At 41.4% G+C, this 21488-nt stretch overlaps 1 protein-coding gene across 13 annotated transcripts in view; it reads right to left on the reverse strand.

The window, feature by feature from the left end:
• CDCA4 (cell division cycle associated 4) overlaps positions 1 to 21488 on the reverse strand; it is a 32145-nt gene that overhangs the window by 9744 nt on the left and 913 nt on the right. For 3 of the 13 annotated variants that reach the window (XM_052783384.1, XM_052783386.1, XM_052783385.1), the window contains exons 2-3: positions 17882 to 17962; positions 13594 to 15593 (exon numbers count right to left, since the gene is read on the reverse strand). In XM_052783384.1, the coding sequence (XP_052639344.1) occupies positions 14838 to 15593; positions 17882 to 17920 (795 nt within the window). In that variant the 5' untranslated portion in view covers positions 17921 to 17962 and the 3' untranslated portion in view covers positions 13594 to 14837. Of the gene's footprint in view, positions 1 to 1949; positions 2079 to 5119; positions 5283 to 9081; positions 10923 to 12353; positions 12615 to 13593; positions 15594 to 15723; positions 16330 to 17881; positions 17969 to 21488 lie in introns of those variants that run through there. The other 10 variants (XM_052783379.1, XM_052783378.1, XM_052783377.1 and 7 more) reach the window with 10 other exon arrangements.

Consider the following 21488-nt stretch of genomic DNA (forward strand, 5'->3'; position numbering starts at 1 on the left):
AGAAATGACCAGAAAATAGCTGCTCAAAGAAGGGGAGAATTAATGTCAATGTTTTAGTCACCAAAATCCTGAGCTAAGTCAGGACAGTCTGTTACTACTAAAGCAACTGGAACACAGAACCAAGGTATGCTACTGTTCAGACTTAAAAAACCCCAACCAAACAACACCCACCCCCAAACACCAAACCCCAAAACCACACAGAAAAAAACCCCCACACCTATGGATGTGCCTAACATCCTTTCCCACATTTTGAAAATAAGAGTAGGCTGAATAGCATTCATTAAGTAGAGGAAAGGAATGAGAGGAAGACTGAGTCTAGTACAGAATTAGGCTGGAATTCAGAACCTTACCACTGTCGCTTCACTATTTGTGTAAGTAGAGAATAACTACATATCATACACTGGTATTTTAGGAGCTGAAATGATGTTTACAGAGCACTTGGGAGTAGTTCTACCTTGACTTAAAAGTTAGTTTGAACCCCCCCTCCCCCCTCCAACCTGTTTATGTTATGTCTAATGGGATCTGGAAAATTCCTGCACTTAAAGGACATATTCCTAAGTTCCTTACTCCCATTTTATTACATAAAGCACTGGTAAGAGCTTTGCTTTACAAACTACCGCAGCTAAGTTTCAGAGCACAACATTCCACTCTGGAGAAGAAACTCCTCTGTTAGGATGCGTACCTTCCACAAGCTAAAATAAGTGGATCAGGGCTGTTTACAACAGTATATGAACTATATTCTCAGAAGCTGGTATATATCATTAGAGGCTAATATAGAAAGCTGCTGAGGCAGTACCAGTGTTAGGTAAAGAAAAACTTCCATCCTTAAAACAAACTAAACCCCTGCCACTCTTCTTCCTCTCCCCCTCTAAGCTTGTGTATTTAGTTCCACATTTACATATAAAGCTCACGTATATTTTTTATGAGTGTGTGTTTAGCAGATTTTTTTTCAGGAATTTTGGGTGGATTATTTTTTTTTTTTTTAGTGTAAGAAGGGCCCAGAATCATTTAAACTAAGGATCAATAGTAGTTAGCAAAAGCTAACACATGATCAAGAGTTACTAAATCTAGAAACTCCCACAGTAAAACTAAACTGTAATTAAATGAGAACATAAAGGAATCCAAATAGCAAGAACCAAACCACCATGGTTCCACCAAAGTATCTCACTGGAGAGACAGATGATCATTAGAACTGCAAATGTGATGACATACCTCTTCACAGCTTGTTCTAATCAACTGAACAGTTCTCAGTTTTCTTTACAGTATCTATTTACTTCAAATACAGAGATACTGGATGTATTCACCTACATCAGGATTACAGTGGTCTAAATAAAGATCTATTAATAACAAAAGTTATAGCTTATTAACGATATCAAATCTGCATGCCCATACTTTAACAGAAAAATCAGACCATTAACAGTAAAAGCAACCAAGAAAAAAAGGAAGTTCTCTTTTCCTGATAGAGGACCATGCATTTACTCTAGCCCTCTGTATAGGATATTTAGGTAATTATCAATAACCAAATCAGAAATCACTTTAAATTTTCTCTAACATAGTAGCACACAACAACTCTTCTTCAGTATCCAAAATGCCTTCTCCTCACAAGACTGTAACAGTCAATTTCAGCAGCTGAACAGTGGACCTCGCTATAAGACTGAGGCCTTAGTTAACGAATTTCCAAGAAATGTGATCTTATGACAATACTGAATTATTTGCTACATTATAATGCTTCCTCCTGATAAACGGAAAAAAAAAGTAATGCAAATTCAGAATATTCAAACCAAAGAGCTTATACTATTGAATAAGCCTAAAGCACTTCACTTTATATTATATACCCCACTTTTAAAAATTATATTTCAGTTTACCATTCTAACCCACAAAAATAACATCTACAGCTGATTATCACAACACATGCTATGCACGTAAGATATGATTTCATAACAACATACAAGTAGTTACCCTCAGAAAACAGAAAGGAGTCCAGGCAGGAAGATTCCAGATCTTGCATAAAGTGTGGTCATCCAAGGGTCCTGAACTATTCAAGAGGCCAAGGCATCCACCGAGGTAGGATGATGTGACTTAATGGGAAAAACAAAACAAACAACAGAGTATTTCATTACTATGTGATTTTTTTTTAAAGCAGAAGTATTAAGCACACAATTCAACACAACTTTTTAAACGATTTGTGCTAAATCCTATTAAAACAGTTAAACTGAATAAAACCCCCTGAAGTTCATGAATACACTGAAATAAGAGGACCTAACAGTTCCACCTATGAACACATAAAATGTGGCAACTATCATAAATGAATACTACAGAACAGAATGCTGATCCTCCAAGTGTTAAGCTTTAGGATAAGAACTTGCATTGATACTTCTTCAGCTTACTGAACACCAATCTATAGTTGTAACCATCTCAGAAATCACGTATCAGGAGACACAATATCATCAACTGTAAGGAAGTACATTCCAGAATTATCCCCTAACATTTTCAGGCTGCAAAAGCAGTTAGATTTTTATTAAATTCCCTAACTTCCCTCATTTTCAGTACACACAAAACCAATACGAGAAGATAGCTGGCAGGATGTCCTATGATTGCATATAATATTCAGTGTGGCATCATTTTCGTCAAAACCCTGATAAAGCAACATCTGCAGTTTGGCAAGACACCACATAGATTAAATAATGGATTAGATCAAGGCACTGGAAACCCTGGGAAATGTGAAAAGGCTAAAGTGACAGTAAACTATGGACTAGGCTAGGAGATGTGGAGGGAACTGCATGATCCATGCTCTTGAGGTCTCAACTTCACCTGAACAATCAAAGTTTTTTAATTCCAAGAATTAAAGCCCTTATACAGGCTAACAGCCTACCACCTGGATTGTATTTAACATGTTTCTTTGTGTACAACATACATACATACACACACAGACACATACACCCCAACTACAGCACAATTACTTCACAAATTTACCACAAGAGCAAGGATCAGTACTTATCCAGATAAATACAGTCCTTCGTGATCAAGAGTTCATACATTATTTTACAAATCTTAAAATAATACATAGTGAAAGGCAGTCTTACACTTAGACAGACAGACAAGTAAACGAATACAGTTGATCTTACATAGCAACTCATAGCCTGATGCTACCAAAGGGCTCCTCCGTTTACAGATCTCAGAACTGTAAAGATGTAGTAAAACAGCAGTAAAATGCCCATGACCTGAGAATGCCAAATCTAACCCACAGCAATAGACACACTGATATCTCCCTCCTCCTTCTAGAAGCTGACTTCTTGCCCATCATAAGGAGACCCATGCTATTTGCAAATAAAAATATAAAAACAAATAGACACAGGCAGATTCATAACCTATTTGCTTTGAAACAGCAGGACTTCAGAAGGTCACTACCGAGGTTTATTAAAGTGTACTTGTTAGGTCACAGGGGGAGGTGTACATTCATTGCATTTTATATACAATGAATATAAAAGAGCAAATGTTTTAGAATGTGAAGCCTTTTTAGCATTAAAGAATCCTAAAAAAAGCTAACAAGCATACTAAAATGTTTAAGAGTTTTAGACTTCAGCACCTTAGTTAAAAAAAAGCTAAAAGCATTTGGTAAAAAATTAATACTTCTAATCGTATTTTAGAAGTCCAACCCCTTTGCTAGAAGGAGCTGAAGTCCAAGAAATTATCAAATTTAATTCCTTTATTATATACTTTAAAGGACTCCCGCAAAATTAATTGTTGAGGTTATGATTTTTCCCCTGTATGATTTCACACGAGTGTCAGGAAGAAGTACAGAGGTAAGGTTGCTAGGTTTAGTTTTTACAGTCTGTTAAAAAAAAACCATAGAAGACACACGGTAGCTGTAAATCACTATGAATTATATGCCCAGTAAATTATTTTTTCTTTCTTTTTCACCGTCTTCCCTCGCAGTTTCCTAGTACCCGTTTATGGGTCACTTTAGAAATTTGACATTAGAGCATTCATTTCAACGTTAATGGTACTTTCCACACTGCAGTTAGAGCCTGAACTAAAGAATCTTAGCTGAATCAAAAACAAAGTAGAAAACTACTGCACAGGGCTCCTACCTATGTTTTTGGAAATGAACTGTTCCAACATAGTTTGAAAAATTCCAGGCCTATCTAGGGCAGAAATTATTTAACTGCGTCTATTAGAGAGATGAATTTACGATATGCATAAAGGAGACCAAGCTTATGCCCCTCCAGTCTTATCCGCCTACTTGTAGTTCAGGCTAACATACACGTTTACCGAGACAAACAAAACCTGCTATTAAAAACGTAGCTGCAGCAAATACACAAGTCGCAACTCTCAAGAGGCAGCGATCACGAGTGCCAGAATTAAAAAGCTGCGATTCAGGGAAAGCCTCTTTCCTGCCACCCTCCCTGCAGCCACTCCTGCGAGTGCACAAGTACTAATAAAACCCAAGGGAGCCTGCCACCATTTGGCCTTTGTGGAAGGAGACTAGTTGGTACTTCCTGCAGGCGCGCGCCCGCCCGCGCCTCCCCCCGCAGCGGCGGGCAGCAGTAACCAGAGACAACCTTGGGCTTCCCGAGCTGCGAAAAGTTACACTCCTCCCCCTTCCTCCTCCCCAGCTTACCAGAGACCCCGGCCAAGCTAATTATAACTGCGCTAACAACTTCCACCGCGGTCCCCGCTCCCGGCGCCCTGCTCGCCGGCCTCCCCAGACCCGGCCGCTCTCCCCACCCACCCCCCACCCCCGGACCCAGCCGTAACTCCTCAGGGCCCGCCGTGCCCGCGCTCCCCCCTGCCGCCATCCCTCCCCACCTGTCTCCGCCACCCCGTCCCCGCGCTCCAGCCGGGCCCCCGCCCTGCCCCCCCCCGGGGAGGGCCCCCTGCCCCCTCAGGGGGCTTCCGACCGCCCCCGCCGCGGCCGGCCGCCGTGCCCAACCGTCCCTCCGCACCCCTTACTGCCCTCTCCCCCACGCCCGGGCCGGTTCGTCTCCCTGCCCGCACAGGCTCGCTAGCCCCACGCCCGCGGAGGGTAGGGGCTGCCCTCCCGCCCCCTGCCCACCTCACGGCGCCTTCCCTCAGAGCCGCCGCCCGGCCCGACCCCGACCCTGCCCGGCGGCCCCACCTGGGAGCGGAGGAAGCCGCCCGTTCTCTTCGCAGCCTGCCGTGCCCTCCCTAGCCAGCCGGCCGGGCTCCCTTCGGCGGGGCTGGGACTCCGACCGGGAGGAGGCGGAGGCGAGCGCCACCCCCGCCGGGCCCCGGCAGCCTCCGCTCCGCCCTTCCCTCCGCCCGCGGCACCCACAGCGGCGGCGGGGGGAGGAGGGGGGGCGCTGCGTGCACCTCGCCCGCCAGCTGGCCGCCTTCCCATTGGCCAGCGGCCCTTTCAACCTGCCCAGCAACCATTTTCTCACTGGCCGACGAGCCGGGGGGGGCTGGGCTCCGACTGGCCTCGGGGCACCGCCCAATGAGAAAGCTGGGAGAGCTAAGGCGGGGCCGCGCGCCGGCTTCGCCCAATCGGAAGACGGGCGCCGCCGAGTCCCCCGTCCCCCGGCGCGGCGCTCCGGGAGGCGGCCCCGCCCGCGCGGCGCGGGTGCCGCTGACGAGGGCGGCAGTGGGGGTGGAGGGAAGGGGAGGGGGTGGATCGCGCGGGCAGGCACGGGGCGGCACGCGGCGCGGCGGGCAGGGCCGGGCCCCGCCCCGCGCCCCAGGCCCCGGGGCCGGCGGGGGCCGCAGTGGCGGCGGGCGGCGTCCCGCGTTCCCCGGGCGGGCGGTCCTGCCGCGCACGTTGGGGCTTGAACCCCCCCCCCCCGCGGAGGTACCGGCCAGCCCTGACCCGAGCCCTGCAACACCCCCCCCCCGCATTTTTTTTTGTTAGTTATAACTCTCAGTCAGTCTCTGACCGAAATTGCCAAATTTAAATAAGAGGAAGTGCGAGGGCCTCCATAAAGCAGCATTCCTACAACTCCCGTTTCCAGGGCAGTTGGGAAACGAGGCGCACGCGTCTCCCGACCAGCAATAAAGCTACATCAAACATTGCACAATTCTTCCATAAATATTCACTTGATTTTTTTTTTTTTCCCTTTAAAGATGAGGCGGGTTTGGCCATGCTCAAACCTCTTGTATTTGCTTTCCAGAGGCATTTGCGTAATCAAGTTATATTGGCACAAGTGTGTGCACAAACCTGATTTCAAAATCTGACATTTAAGTATTTGTAAAGATTGATTTTAAGCCTTTGTCGAACCCTACCGTGGGTTACCTGATGAATCCCCAAAAAGCTGCTCAGCTCTCTCAGAGATGGGTTCGGTTTGATCTGCAGGACAGTAAAACCAAACAAACATCAAGCACGTTTGCGCAGACAGGTTCTTCCTACGCGGAACGCAGGCGCAGACCAAATTCACACACGGATTGTATGTTGGTCTAATAAATACTACAGAAACACTTGTGGTTGTCTGGTGGTGGTGAACTACAACTCCGATGAAAGATCAGTTGCTTTCTGTGATTATTCAGCTCAAGAAAACTGATGTTTCGCTGAAGCCCCTCAGGCCCAACAGATTTTAACCTGTGTCTCCTGACGGGCATTTGTGCAGGGGTAGGAGCGCACAGGGCCCGTGACCCGAAGGAAGGGGCGAAGGGCAGAGAGGCACAGAAAGCCGCAGCGGAGCCCCGCAGGACCCATCGCCGGCGGCGAGGGGACATCTCTCCAGGCCACCTCTCTCCTGCAGCCTGCCGCCACCGATTCTGGGCCACAGCTGTGCTCTGACCTCGCTGCCGGGGGTCACGGAGCACAGAAGGGGAGCGAGTGCTGCCGCAAGAAGCATTAATGAATCCCTTTTGACACGCTGCCGGAGAGGAGGATACCTCCCCGAACGGCTGAGGGGTGACACCCCTACCCCCACGGTCCATCTGCTGCACCAAGTGCGAGTGGGGGACCGGTGGCAGCCGGGAAGGAGCGGACCAAATATCCCCCCCCATACCGTGCCTTAAGTGGAAAAGTAATTCTAAGATGTTCAGGGTTCTTCTGTCTGCTCAAGTCAACCAGGGACAACCAGGAGTATCGCACCAGGACCGACCCCTGCCATATGCCAGGGATTATCTCCGAGGAACAGATACAGGATAGGCGTACAAAGGTAGCTGGTGTAGAAAGGACCGATCTGGAATGATTATGTCTAATGCAGCATATAAAGCGGTAATTTAACCAGCAGCACCACTACAGTGCTTTAATAACTTGAGCAAAAATTAGGTTTTCTAGACTTGACCCCTGTTGGCCAAAACTATACGTTCTCCAGGCAACCCTGTAGCACTGGTACAGCAGACAATTCATTCCTCTCTACAGCTACAGGGATTTAATGCAGTACCTGAGCCACCCTGACATTCTCCTCCCAGTCAGCAGACCTCTCAGAAAGACACCAACACCGGTCACCCTGCCTTCCCCACTCTTTCCTAAATTATGAACATAATGCAGTCAGCGGTTTTGTAACCAATTTTTGTTTTCTCTAACAGAAAAGGGTGCGCATGCCTTCTACAGCAGGCATTTCTAGAAAGGTCGGTTCTGTTTCGTACATGCTCTGACAAGATCTACAAAAAAAATTAACATGGAGTTATTTAAATACATGCATTAGAACTTTGGATTTATGGCCTAACATTTGGAGAAGTTAATAGAAATTAAAGAAAATACACTGATTATTTGCAAAGGGTTTTGTCACTTTTTCGCTTGTGTCAACAGTGGGATTCATGTAAGAGAACTGGAACCTAGTTCGGCTTAGAGATGTTTATGTCCCGTGCAACTCGCCTCTTAAGCTAGAAGAGCTGTGCTTGTCTCACAGGCTTAAGAATTCAGAGGTCTGAGCTCGCATGTAAGGTCTTTCTTGACAAAAAACTTTTCTTTAAAAGGCCCTTACTTTCTCAAATGAGGTCATGTTCTAGGAGTCTTTAATGCACTCCTGTTTTGCCTTTAACCTCGAGGCAAACAGAGGACTTAGCAATACAATTTTTTTTTTTTATTTAAACATGGTCTTTCAGTATGACTACACTCACCGCAGCAGGCCAGGACACCATTCTCATGAGCAGCATTTTTGCTTTTGCAGCAAATTTCACATGAGCCAGAAAAAACCCCAACCCCAAACCCAATCAGGGTCTCTATATAACTCATCTGAAAGGATTACTGGAGGTCTGCTACTTCTACTTACCTTCGGCATCTATTCAAAAACACAGTTCCAGGAACACAGGAACTAACGAAGACTGCTTTCCTATGGATTTATGCCTGTGATTAATTGCCTCTGTGTCTAAGGTACAAGCTCTAATTGAAGCTAGTCTTATGCCTGGGAACTTATAAATGTCTCTCCCTTATCTGGATTACTGTGTATCAGTACAGAATGCAGTTTTCTTCTGATCTTTCTTTCACCTCCACACTTAAAAAAAAGCCACACACAAAAAACCCCACCAAAAAAACCCCTCTGAAAATGTAGTGACTGTGAGGTCTGCCAGATTTCGTTGAAATTCATTAGCTATTCTAAAGCTGAATGACAGAATGATCATGTATGCCATACTTCCACAAGAAAGTGAGAAAGGGTAGTGCCTACTGCACAAAAGCCTGGTTAGTTTTACCACCCATTTTTGGTGGCAAAGCCTCTGTGAACTACTAACTAATCCCACACTTACTCAAGTTTAAAAAAAGAAAAAAAAAAAGCAAGCCATGACTTAAGATGATAATTTTTTTAAAAAAACAAAACACATTATTGAATATTTGTCAGAGTACTAAATAAGCCATTATGCTGTTTTGTCAAAAGAATCACAATTTACAAGAAAAAGCACTTTCTCCCTATACCTTTCAAACAAAGCAGACACACAAAAGCAAACCATGTTACTGGGCTTCAATTAAAACAAATAACCATTCAACAGTTTTATCTTAAACTTCACTCAGCTCACTGGACAAAAAAACCCTCCCAACACCCAGTACTTTCCATATCTAGCATTTGTCTCAGTAATTATCTCAAACACAGAAAAGTGAATTTAAGTACCGTTTTTTTCTCCTCTGAGTATTAAAACTCTTTTGGTGTGTGGTGTTTTGTTTTTTTTTTAGCAACATACCTGCTCTTCCCTTTAGAAGTCCTGTTTTGGAAGCTTGCACAACCCGAGGTTGAAGTTACATTACATTTTCTTGATCTCCAAAAGTTGTCTGTAATTGGCACATGAAAAATACAATATACTGTTGCTTTGTTGCAGCATTTTACTGTTGCAGTACGTACTTGCCACTTCCCACATGCTCCTAGGGGACTTCCAAATACAGCAGACATGTGGATACAATTTCTTTTTAATTCTGTTTTTGCAAGAAGTCATGTAATCACCTGTATCTTCAATTATTCTTCCCTAAAAAGATGACAGTTGAAATTACTGAATGTTTTCCCTGCAATGGAAAGTTGCCTCTAGCTTTATATTTTCCTGTTGACATGTTGGTTGTGCATCAACATTTACCACAATAATTCTTCAGGTCATAAAACACTCATTTGGGGGAAATCTTGGTTAAGCAAAGGAGCAATTGTTTTTAAAAAAAAAACTACCACTACTTATGAAAATCATGTCAGACAATGAAATTTTAGTATTTTTCACTGTCTTAAAAAAAAAAAAAAGTAGTCAAGTCACTACAGACATCTGAAGTAAATCTCTTTCCTGACAACTTGAATTATTCAGTGGGATTTTATCTCTTTGCGGAACTTCCTTGAAAATACAGGATAATTTATCTTAACTGTCAACTTTGCAAGAGACACCAAAAGGAGTTTAGACGATCCTTACAAAAGCTTACAGTTGAACAAGCCAAATTGACAAAAATACATATTTTCCTAAGATGTGTATTTCATTTCTTCAGAACTTGGTGGTGTTGTACTTTCAGTATTAATCACATAGTGTGAAATCACACTCATTTAAGAGTTGATGAGCAATCAAAATTTGTCATGATCAGTCACGGGTTTTTTGCATAAGGGACTATACATCCTAGGCCTGAGACATAAACATACTTTCACTTTGAAAAGAAGTCACTTTTGAAAGCATTTTTGCCTTACCCTAGACATCAGCAAATAAATGGATTATTTTTTTCATCCTAGCTTTTGACAGTTTGTTTAGTTATATGGGAGTATGGAGTAAGTTGCAGAACTGTAAAGCAGTCATACACTCAAATCAATATTCTGAGGCACAAGACATCCATAATGGCCTGATAATTACAATATAAAACTATACTATCAGTCAATTTACAACAACGCTTTTTAAAATGCCTACTAAAGCAGTCCAGGCATACCTGAGACTTCAAAAAAAGTCTAAGGACAGCTTTGAAAACAGGTGATTCCTGGTGAGTGTGAAGACTTGCATGTGCATCTCTAACCTGCTCAAGGCTGAAACCCTCACTGCTGCGCCTCTGAGGCAGTCTGGAAAGGTGCTTTTCATCCAAAGAAATTATTCTCTCTTCGTTTACCAAATTTTTCCTTCAGGCAAATATGGCTATGTTCACAGAGCCAGGCAACATCTTTTGCTAGATAAACTCACAGAGCTGCAGAAGAGAGAGGGGATTAAAAAAACCCAACAAACAGCAAACAAACAGGGAAGCGATAAGCAGACAAGCTTTTGTGTGCACAAGCCATTGTTAATGCAACCTAGATCCTCACACTTCTTGCCTTTGCTGAATGCCCAAGCTTCAGAAGCTCCATGCGATCTGGATTTTCTGGCAAGGGAGGAAAAATAAAACCACAGGCACAGAGGCAGAAGGGAACAGATATGGACAGATATTCAAGGTTACCTGAGATGAAAGCAGATCTGATGTTAGCTGTTTGCTTGAAAGTACTTTCTGTTGTGCAAGTCTACAGCTGAGTTATGTCATTCAGACCAACAGCCTTGTTTGAGACACAGCATCAACTGCTGTGCAAGTTTCATGACTCTTTTCCCTAGGAGCACATAAAAGAAAAAAGGATGCTAGAAGTGGTAGCAAAATCTGACAGAAGCCTTTCCTAATTTAACAGAGTTAAATTATTTCCCATTTATATGTAGAAATTAAGAAAACCACCATCAGCAAGTATCTCTTGCCATTTGTAGTAACAGTTCACAAAACATGTTATTTAAAATTCACCATTTTACAGGCACCCTATCATTTCTGATGTCTCTCAGTATCTTAGAGGAATACATAGAGGGGGAAAAATACTGTACTAACCTTTAAGTGATGCATATTTAACTAAGATGTTTTTGGACTAGCAAAGAAATGACAATGCAAGTTAGAAAATAAAGCTAAGCTCTTGTCCTGGTTTCGGCTGGAATAGTTAATTTTCTTCCTAGTAGCTAGTATAGTGCTGTGTTTTGGATTTAGGATGAGAATAATGTTGGTAACACACTGAGGTTTTAATTGTTGCTAAGCAGTGTTTATACTAAGCAAAGGACTTTTCAGCTTCTCACACTGCCCTGCCAGCAGAGGCTGGGAGTGCACAAGAAGTTGGAGGGAACACAGCCAGGACAGCTGACCCAAAGGAGCCAAAGGGGTATTCCATACCATGTGATGTCATGCCCAGTACATAAACTGGGGGAAGTTGGCCGGGGGGCACCATGGCTCGGGGATTGGCCGGGCATCAGTCAGCGGGTGGTGAGCAACTGTATTGTGCATCACTTGTTTTGTATATTCTATTATTGTTATTATTTCCCCTTCCTTTTCCATCCTATTAAACTGTCTTTATCTCAACCTATGAGTTTTACTCCCCCCGCCCCCCCCCCCTCGATTCTCTCCCCTATCCCACTGCAGGGGGGGAGTAAGCGAGCAGCTGCATGGGGCTTAGTTGCTGGCTGGGGTTAAACCACAACAGTTCCTTTTTTTTTTTTAAAAAAAAAAAAAACACAACAAAACCAATAGGAGAAGTGAAGCTACCCAGCATGAGCAGCTGAATTTGACTGAGACACCAATAAAGCAGTAGGGAGACAAGCCGATTTTGCACTGACTGGTCCTTGCAAAGTCAGACCAGTTCCAGGCACACATCAGTTTGGTGCAGTGACTGTGCAAGTTTCAGCAGTACAAATTCTTATACCTGCTGAAGACCTGAGCCAAGATACCGGGCATGTAAAAGCACATAAGATTTGGCATAAGTTTTAAGAACATAATAAAACAGGGTTATGTTTTTCTGTTTAAATGCTTAACTACATAAACGCATACTTACCTAATACCTTTCCCGTTAAGCCAAGTTGTCTCTACAAATTGCTCTAACTAGGCATAGCTTCCTCAGTAAAGGAATGCACCCAGCTAGATGGTTTGTACACAGAGATACAGATACATATACAGACACATGCGTTTTACACATTCAGTTTAAGAGTTATGAACAAATTATACTAATTCCTACCTGTAACATGGAGATTGATGCCCACTAAGGAGGCAGGGGGAGAGCATCTTTTTAAATACATTAGCATGCAATTGCTCATTCAATGAAAATGGAGGTTAAGGGGGAGCAGAGGGGAACACCCACAGTTGTTCAAACCTGTGGGTTTTCAACCACAGTTCAGAGAAGTTTTGGGGAACTTTCCCAGAGGGACAGAAGATTTTTAGTTATTCAACTCAATGTTAATGTTCCCTTTATAAAACTTTGAAACTGCCTGGCTTTCTGCTTTACCCTAAGGCATCTGCTGTCTGATTCAGTAGACCTATTCACACACAGAATTTTGAAGCAATCTCTGATACTACAACAAACACTGACAAATAAAACAGACTGTTGTTTCACTGTGAGATATGACAGTTCACATCAACATTCATATCCTCCTGAAGCAGGATGTACTACTGCAACATCTTTCCATTATATCTCTATTAAGACATGTAGTATTGGCATGCTTCTTTGGTCCAGCTATATCACATGGACTGAATTTGCCAAGTGTCTATATGCTATTTCATCCTAATAAGAAGTTATTAATCAAGCTTTAACTGAGGAAGCAATGTTTAACTACTACAGCAACTACAGGTTATCTCATGCCAAGTTTAATACAAGACAGATTTTCAAATTCACTAAAGACTCACACCGACTGCATGGTTTCATGCAACTGAGCTAATATGCATTCAACTATCAAGTTTGAAAAATTTAGCAAAGTGGTACCATTTCTCCCCAAACCAGATGCTTCTAAAGCACTGGTTGAAACCATAAGCTCGGTGGTCTCCTTTTGTGGAGGTGACACTGGAGTGTCCTTAACACCCCCCTGCCCCCACCCTCCCCTTTTTAGGGGTTTGAGAATCTGAAAAGGATAGTGTGTAGTACGTGAGGTCACTTGTGGGAAGGCAGAGTCTGTCAGATGCAGAAACGTATTCTCTTCATGTTCAGCAACTTGCTTGGTTCGGGTCTACAGAAAACAACTGAGTTACTGGTGGATGTCTTCCCCCGGCACAACCAACACCAACACATTCCAGAAACCAAACAATCTTTTCCCCCTCCTCCACCTCCCTGCTAGTTCAGGCCTCTTCCCCACTACCAGCTTGTAAAGGTAAATATTTGTCATTTTATAACAAAAATCATACACTGTACTTAATCTATCCCTTTCCTCTGAAAAAGTCTCTAAGAATAAGCTTAATTATATACACTCTAAACCAAATGTGGCTACTTGAAGAAAAAACACCATCCCATGTTGTATTATCTTTTGTTATTAAAAAAAGCCAAGAGGAAACCCTTGGTAAGAGTGGAGCATATTAATTATGACAAGACATCATGACATACCAGTTGAGATTTAAAGGCCGCTAATAACACTTTTTGTAGTAATTAGTGCAAGATAGTTATCCCACATAAACAAATATTTGATGGTAGACTTCAGTGATAAAACAATTCACTTGATGACATTTACATATAAATACACATAAATAAAAACCTATGCAATTTAGGTTTGTAGTTAACAAAAAGCATGGTCTGAAATGAATTAAATGTAACTGTATCTAGTTGGATCAAAGCTCTTCCTCTAATGATACTCAAGTATATGGGGTATGAAAAGCATAATTTTACAATTCTCAATTTAGTAAAGCACTACTCTATAAAACAGAATCATGAAAACAGCTCTTACATTTTAATGTAAAGTATAAAATCGTATATTTACATTTACATACACTTTACTGAACTACATTGGGTAGCTCACGGTAAAAAAAAAACATCCCTTTTTGAAAATCGTTCAAAAAATACATCAACTGCAGATATGATCAAAAGTTACTAAGTTAGCAGCTGACATAACATCTGTAGTAAAAATATATTTTAGGAAAATACCTGGAAAAATCTAAACACCAATAAACACTTTAAAAACTATTTTTGAAGTAAAAATTGTAGCAAAAAACAGAACACACTAGCTAGGATAACAGGAACTATTGCATACTGCTCTTTAAGAGCCATGTAGCGACTTAGAACAGAAGCAGCAGGAGTTTTGTGATGTAACAAAGTGGAAACCGGAGGAAAATAGGAAACCAGTTATCTAACTTCTCTCTATGTTTATTACCATTTTTACTGGGAGAAGTATAAGAAAAAGATGAGAGAATCCCTCTCACTGAGCACATCCTCCATCAAAGGCTAAAACAAATTGGTAAAAGGAACCCAATTTCAAGAGCCTTGGACCCAAAACTTAAAAACATTTACCGTATGTACTTACAGTTCAATGGACAATAAATCGGATTATTACACTACAAGTTGCAGGTTAACTTTAAGAGTTAACACTCCTTTGCAATATGAAGTGCTTTTTAATATATATATCTATATAATATATAGATATTTGTAAAATACACGTGCAGATTTGATAGAACAAACTGTGGAAATAACTTTCTCGAGTCTTTTCTTCCCATTAACAGATCTTTATCTCCTACACAAGGAGTTTCAGGATTCAACAAGGATTTCCACAATATGATCAAGCTCATTAAGATCAGATTTACAATTAGAGTTAGAAGCCGTAGCTGTGGGAGAAGAAAACGTTTCAAGCCCATCACAGTGTCCCATTTTTGAGTTGCTCATCATGCCTGTTAACATAGTATCAAGATCATAGTAAGAATTGTCAACTTCTGAAAACAGATCTTCAACAGAATTAGGACTTTTATTCTCCAGTGTCTCAAATATTTGATCTAATGATTTTTGAAAGTTTCCTTTATTTTCTTGTGGATTCTCCATTTCCCACACGTTGCTCTGCAGGTTTCTTGGAACTTGCACTGAAGAGGCTGTTGACATAGTTTCTGAACTATCTTGTGCCTGGTCACCCTCAAAGTCTTTATTAAAAGTAGTATAGCCTGGAACAGGCTTTCCCTCAGCTTGTTCCCTAGATGAACGACAGAGGATATCTGTTGAAACAAGACGATCCAGGGATGCCTGCCCTGTACTCTGTGTATTTATCATCTGCCAAGTCCCATCTTGAGTCATTTCCTCTTGGATCTGCCGTACCGTGTTGGCTATAAGTACCGAACGACAAAGGTTAGGTTCAACCAGCATGTGACACAGCTGAAGTTTAACCAAGGACATATCTAAAAGTGACTGCCGCTGAAGATTATATGAAGGAATAGCCTTAATACCAGCCAGAGTTCCTTCAATATCTTCTTCACCATCAAAACATTTTCTCTTTAATCCCCGCACAAACATTGTGTCCTGTTAAAGAAAATAAAAAAAAATTCTTGTACAATGTAAACAGCTCGAGAGAGGTGAAAAGACTAAAAAACAAACCAGAAAACTTTAAACAGCAAATTCTTTTAAGATAGAAACATCAGAATTGTCATACCAGGTTATAGAATGGCCAGTGTGGTACAACAGGGGTCAGGAACATGTGGACTGGGTCCCAAAGACGGCTTGGGAACCAGGGGTGAGCAGGTCCACAAGTCATGGCATCAGAGAGAGGCAGGGGCTTCCAGCTCCTGGCTCCCATTAAGCTCCACACTGGATGGAAGTCAGGAGCCACTGCTTCGCACAGAAGCAAACATCCCAACGGCTGTATTTCACCTACTGGAGAGGCAGTTTCTCCTCACTCCTCCCAAGTTTCTACTGGCATGCTTAACCTCTAATTTTGGAAATAAAAATACAACCTGGCACACCATCTTTAAAAGTTTTGACCCCTCCAGAACATCAACATGCCTAACAGAGTAACATGAAAAAAATACCACGGGCAGCATACTTGAAAAGGTTAGCTAATTTTGGCTACAGGGCGAGTAAGATTTACATTTGTTCCATACAACTTGAGACATTCAACTGAGGTGCCTACAGCAGTCCTTCTGGTTCCCTCACTCAGGTGAGTAAATGAACTGTGTAATTCCAATATGAATTGTGCAAGTCCAATAAGGATAGGCACAGTCATCCTCTGTACGGGCTTCTGTACTTCTTTCCCAGTTGACTGTAAGAAAGCAAAATTCCCATATTCCTAGTTTAGGTTCTCCAGGTAAAAATAAGTGGGGAGCATCCAGGCTTCTCATTATTTACATCTAAAAATCACTCACTGAATTTTCCAAGGTATGACTTTCAAGCACTAGCCTCCAGATCTTCTTCTGAATTGCACTAATTTTGACAACAGTGCCCCATGCAAATATTGCAGCTGATCTCTTGAAATACAAAGTAAACTTTTTCTTTTTTTAAATGCAATAGATGTCACTTCTTTTCATCTTATAAAAATTAGGCTGCAGATGAAAGCTGGTACCTGATCTTTACATTCATGCACCTTTGTTATGTCCCTTCTGAGTCTTCTGTCCTTAGAATTCCTGTTTACCCAATATTTGGGTATTTTTTTTAATGTAGTGACCCAAACAAAACAAAGTTTTTCAACTAAAAGGTGATAAACCCAAAAAACTATTGCAGTGTCTTTCTATATCATTTTCCATTTCCCTTGGTAAGACCTAACCTCTGCCTTGCTTTTCTGGTTGCTACGGTATGTTCCACATATTTTCAGGGAGCTCTCTCTCAGCTTTTTCAGAGTCACTAAAAATCCACCAAAGTGCAATAACACTGCTCCTTTCGAAATACACTACATACTTATCTACTCTGAAAACCTGGGGATAGCACAGCAGCCAGATAAACATTTGGTCTGACTCTGTACAATACTTCTTACACTGCTGTATATATCCATGAAATAACCTTTTTTTGTATTTGCCAACTCTTAAAGATTTCTTTCCACTGAAGGTACAAAACTCTTTAGAAATCATAATACACAGAGACTACAATATAGAATATATGAACTTGGTCTTATGGTCATTTTTCATAGACTTCTTCAAAGCTATCCAAGGATTACCAATATATTAAATGCTTTGGAAGTTTCTTTTAAAAGTTTCTCCCGTAACCTAACATATTTGCATTATTCCCATTAAATACAACCCAAGTTTTTGCTTGATAGCACCTTTCCCGGATTTTTAGGTATTCCTGCAAACTTCCTATCAGAGGATATCCCATTTAATTTTTCCTACAAAGTTGTATGTACAGTGATTCCTAAACACACACACACACCATGTGAAACTTGACCTCTAGAAATATCTTTTGGGTCTACTAATCAACCATGTATGACTATGTCATCAAACATTAAACACTCTGTGCAGAGTTTGAAGCTTCTTTTATTTCAACTTATATTCTTGTGAAGAGTAATTAAAACTTCAATTGAACGTTAACCTGGTTTTCATACATCTACTATTTGGCATTTAAATGCCTTCTAAGGCACATCAACAGAAGAACAGGACACAGCAGAAAACTTGAAAACATACACTTGGGTGTGTAGCAGCAGAGGGAAAAATGTTTACGGATTCTTAAAAGTTAACCTTTCACAGCATTCACTGGATTTTTTTCCGTAACACTTACTTCCAATTAGTATCTTACATCATAAAAACAGCTCTTTGTCACTCTGTTCCTGAGACTGCACAAAATAATAGATTACAGTTTCATTTAAGGAGCAAAAAATTACATACCAGTAATTGTGTTTGATGCAGTCCTTCCTCTTCTCCCATGCTACTGAGCAAGAGTCCATACAGTAAAAGTTAGAGCACCACCTACCAAGCACCGGGAAGGAAGATGTCAGGCAAGCACAGGAGATGCAGAACAAAATAGTTTCCCATTTCAGAAACTTATACATCTCTCTTTTCAATTGTTTCAGTATCTCTATCCTCACAACACTCCTACAAACTTGAATAGTACTATTAAACCCAATTTACAGCTAGAGCACAAAGGTGATTTGCCCGACAATACACCCAAAATCTGCAGCAGGAGAAGGAAACTGCCAGTTTTAAGTCCAAGTCCTAGGCTGTTACCCTGACCTTTGGACCAGCCTCTCCCTTATCCCTATGCCTTTGCCATTTGAAGAGCAAACAAAATCTCTAGCGATCATCTGAAAAATTTAAATGCACACAAAAGCATACTGAAAGGAAGTCTTCGTTACCTTTATCACAAAACTATACAGTTTTCACCTTTGTTGTACAAAACCATGTATCGCTGTAGCATTTAGAGAAAAAGAGCAAGCACACACAAATATAGAACTGAAACACAGCAAAACCAGGGAGGATTTTCCTTTACCAACACAGAAACTGTGACTAAGATTTACTTAGCAAGATGACAATAATGAAAGTAATGACAGTAATTAAATTGTTTTAACTATAAAAGCTGAGTTTTTAAAACACTTTTAAGGCAAAATAAGATTTGATATACCAAATACAACTACCAAACACATGCAAAAATTCCTTTAATAACTGAAACCTAAAAGAATCCTCTGTTTCAACAGGCTACAAAAACTTATACGATAAAATATGAAAACAATTCAGATACTTTTCTAGACATGTCTGTACAATACAAGACAGTTCAGTGTCTGCAACTGAAGTACATACCTAGAAAAGAAACAAGTAAAAAGGATGCATATGGACATCTATTTTTATTTTCTATTGTGGCTGGTAATAAAAAATACTTGAAGAGTGCTTGCTCTCAAAATTGGGAGGGAAGGAGATGGTCAACAAAGGACTTGGAAGGGCAGCAAACACATCTTTCTCAAGAAACTGCATACTTGTTAAAATACCATAACAAAAACCCCACCTTAAACACTCTCAAGCCAAAATCTTTTGACTCGATCTCAAAATATTCAGACTAAAATGCTGTTATGTCATGGAAACGGTATTTCAACCAACTCATAGTCTCATTCTCTTATACAGACTGAGCTCACAGCAACATTCAAGACAGGGTCATGAAGCATATGAACTACAACTCCAGTGAGACACCATAGTGTCAAGTCAATAAAGTATTTCTTATTTCTGTCAAACACCTTATGATGCTGTAAAAGTTCAGAAGTTTTTGCTCCCTGGGTATACTTTCAAAACACTCTATAAATGAAGGCCAATCTCTCTGACAGCCTGTATACGGTAACTATTTGAATCCCTGAATTCCCAATAGGTACACTTACAGTTTTAGCATAGGTGACAAGGGCATAAACTTTGTTTAAAGAAAAACCCATCCAAACAAAAACCCACAAAAACCCCACAACTACGGATAAAGACGATGCAGTCACGAGAACAATAAATGAAAATATTTTCTGGTGCTGTTTTGGATATCTGACAATTTTAGAGGAAGAGGCTTTGACCGTTTGCCTCCCAAAATAGCAGACTGATAGAGGAAGGGACTGGTGATGGGAACACAGGAGTTCTTGGCAAAAGCGCCATTATCACATCCACAAACGAAAAGACATAGGGGATGTTGGCAGACCAGTCCAGCCTATTAGCATACTAAAGAAGGAAACAGTTTGCCCATGCAATGTAAAAATGCATAAGACCTGCTGCATGTGATTCCAGGTTCTTCTGTAGAGCAATAAACAAACCATGTGGACCTGTTAGCATAAACTTAAAGAATATAGCCATCACAGCACTTATTTCTATTAGGTGGCATATGAGCATGCCTCAGAACCTAAGTTCTCAGTAAAAAAAAAAACCAAAAAACAAACCTAACTTCATAGCCGTTATCAGATGCAATTAAAACCTTGCAAATAAAAAACCTTCCCCAGACTTCCCTGCACTATCTCCAACAAGGACTCATCTCAAGAAAGTACCAAGTTCAAAACCTAATTGATTAAAATATATTTCTCTATTGATTTACATACTAACATACTCAAAACGGTATTAGCCATTGTGTAAAACTTGGTACAGGAGAGCAAGATTGCTGCTGCTTTGGAGTCAAAGTGTTCAAAATTCTCTGATAATTTCAAGCAGCATCTGTCTCTGTCCAAGAAGCAATGGCTAGACTAGCTGTATCACCTCCCTTCTTCCACTATCAGAGTCTCAAGAGCCCAAACTTAGTGTGTTAAACTTAAACACTGTTTGAAATAGCTGTACAAAAAGAGCTGTCAAGGAGACAAAAGCTATCTGTAGCATAATACAGTATGAAAAAAGGAGTTTCTGTGGGTTTTGGTGGGTGTTTTGTTTTGTTTTTTAATAGTAGCACAGGGAGCATAGTATTATGTAATTCATTAAAAGTTTTGCTTTTGGGATTGACAAATGCCCAGTCTGCTTTACAAACAAGCATCAAATTTCAAGCACCAATTCTTACTACAGCATCAACTTAAACATTCCAGATTCACACTCAATTCAGATTCATGTAAAAATACGCTGCCAAAGATATACTTAAGTACTTAAGGGGAAAAGTCGCTTCCTAAGAGTTGGGGTAATAGAGAAGATGGAAAATTTTAGCACTGTTCACCTTTACGAGAAAGCAGACAAGAATTACCTAGGCAAGTGCTGGAGGTTCACTTAAGCAAGATGCTTTTTCTTTTTGTACAGACGTAAGTATAGTGATGATGGTTAGCATGGGAAGGTTAGAAGGTATTGTATCTCCCCTCTACCACTCTAATCATCTTCATGATCTAATTCATCTTCATCACAAAGATGATGAGAGGGCTGGAGCACCTCCCCTATGAGGACAGGCTGAGAGAGTTGGGGTTGTTCAGCCTGGAGAAGAGAAGGCTCCAGGGAGACCTTATAGCAGCCTTCCAGTACCTAAAGGGAGCCTACAGGAAAGCCGGAGAGGGACTTTTTACAAGGGCATGTAGTGATAGAACAAAAGGTAACGGTTTTAAACTGAAAGAGGGGAGATTTAGATTAGATATATGGAAGAAATTCTTCACTGTCAGGGTGGTGAGGCACTGGAACAGGTTGCCCAGAGAAGTTGTGGATGCCCCACCCCTGGAAGTGTCCAAGGCCAGGTTGGATGGGGCTTTGAGCAACGTGGTCTAGTGGAAGGTGTCCCTGCCCATGGTGGGGGGTGGGAACTAGGTGATCTTTAAGGTCCCTTCCAACCCAAACCATTCTACAATTCCATAATCCCCCCCACTGCAAAACTGTCCTTTATAACAACTGTGGTAAGAAATCAAAGCTATGTGTAATGGTGAAAAGAAGATGGAAAGCCAGGTACTCCTCTTTAGGCATGCATATGTGTGTGTATGGTGGTGTTGAGTTACAAGGTGGGCTGCAGACACAGCAGAGGGCTGGTAGGGCCAGAAACATCCCTATTCGGACTGGGACAAAGGCACCTATAAAGCACCGGGGT

The sequence above is a fragment of the Harpia harpyja genome, chromosome 3 (assembly GCF_026419915.1).
Source record: "Harpia harpyja isolate bHarHar1 chromosome 3, bHarHar1 primary haplotype, whole genome shotgun sequence".
Lineage (NCBI taxonomy): Eukaryota > Metazoa > Chordata > Aves > Accipitriformes > Accipitridae > Harpia > Harpia harpyja.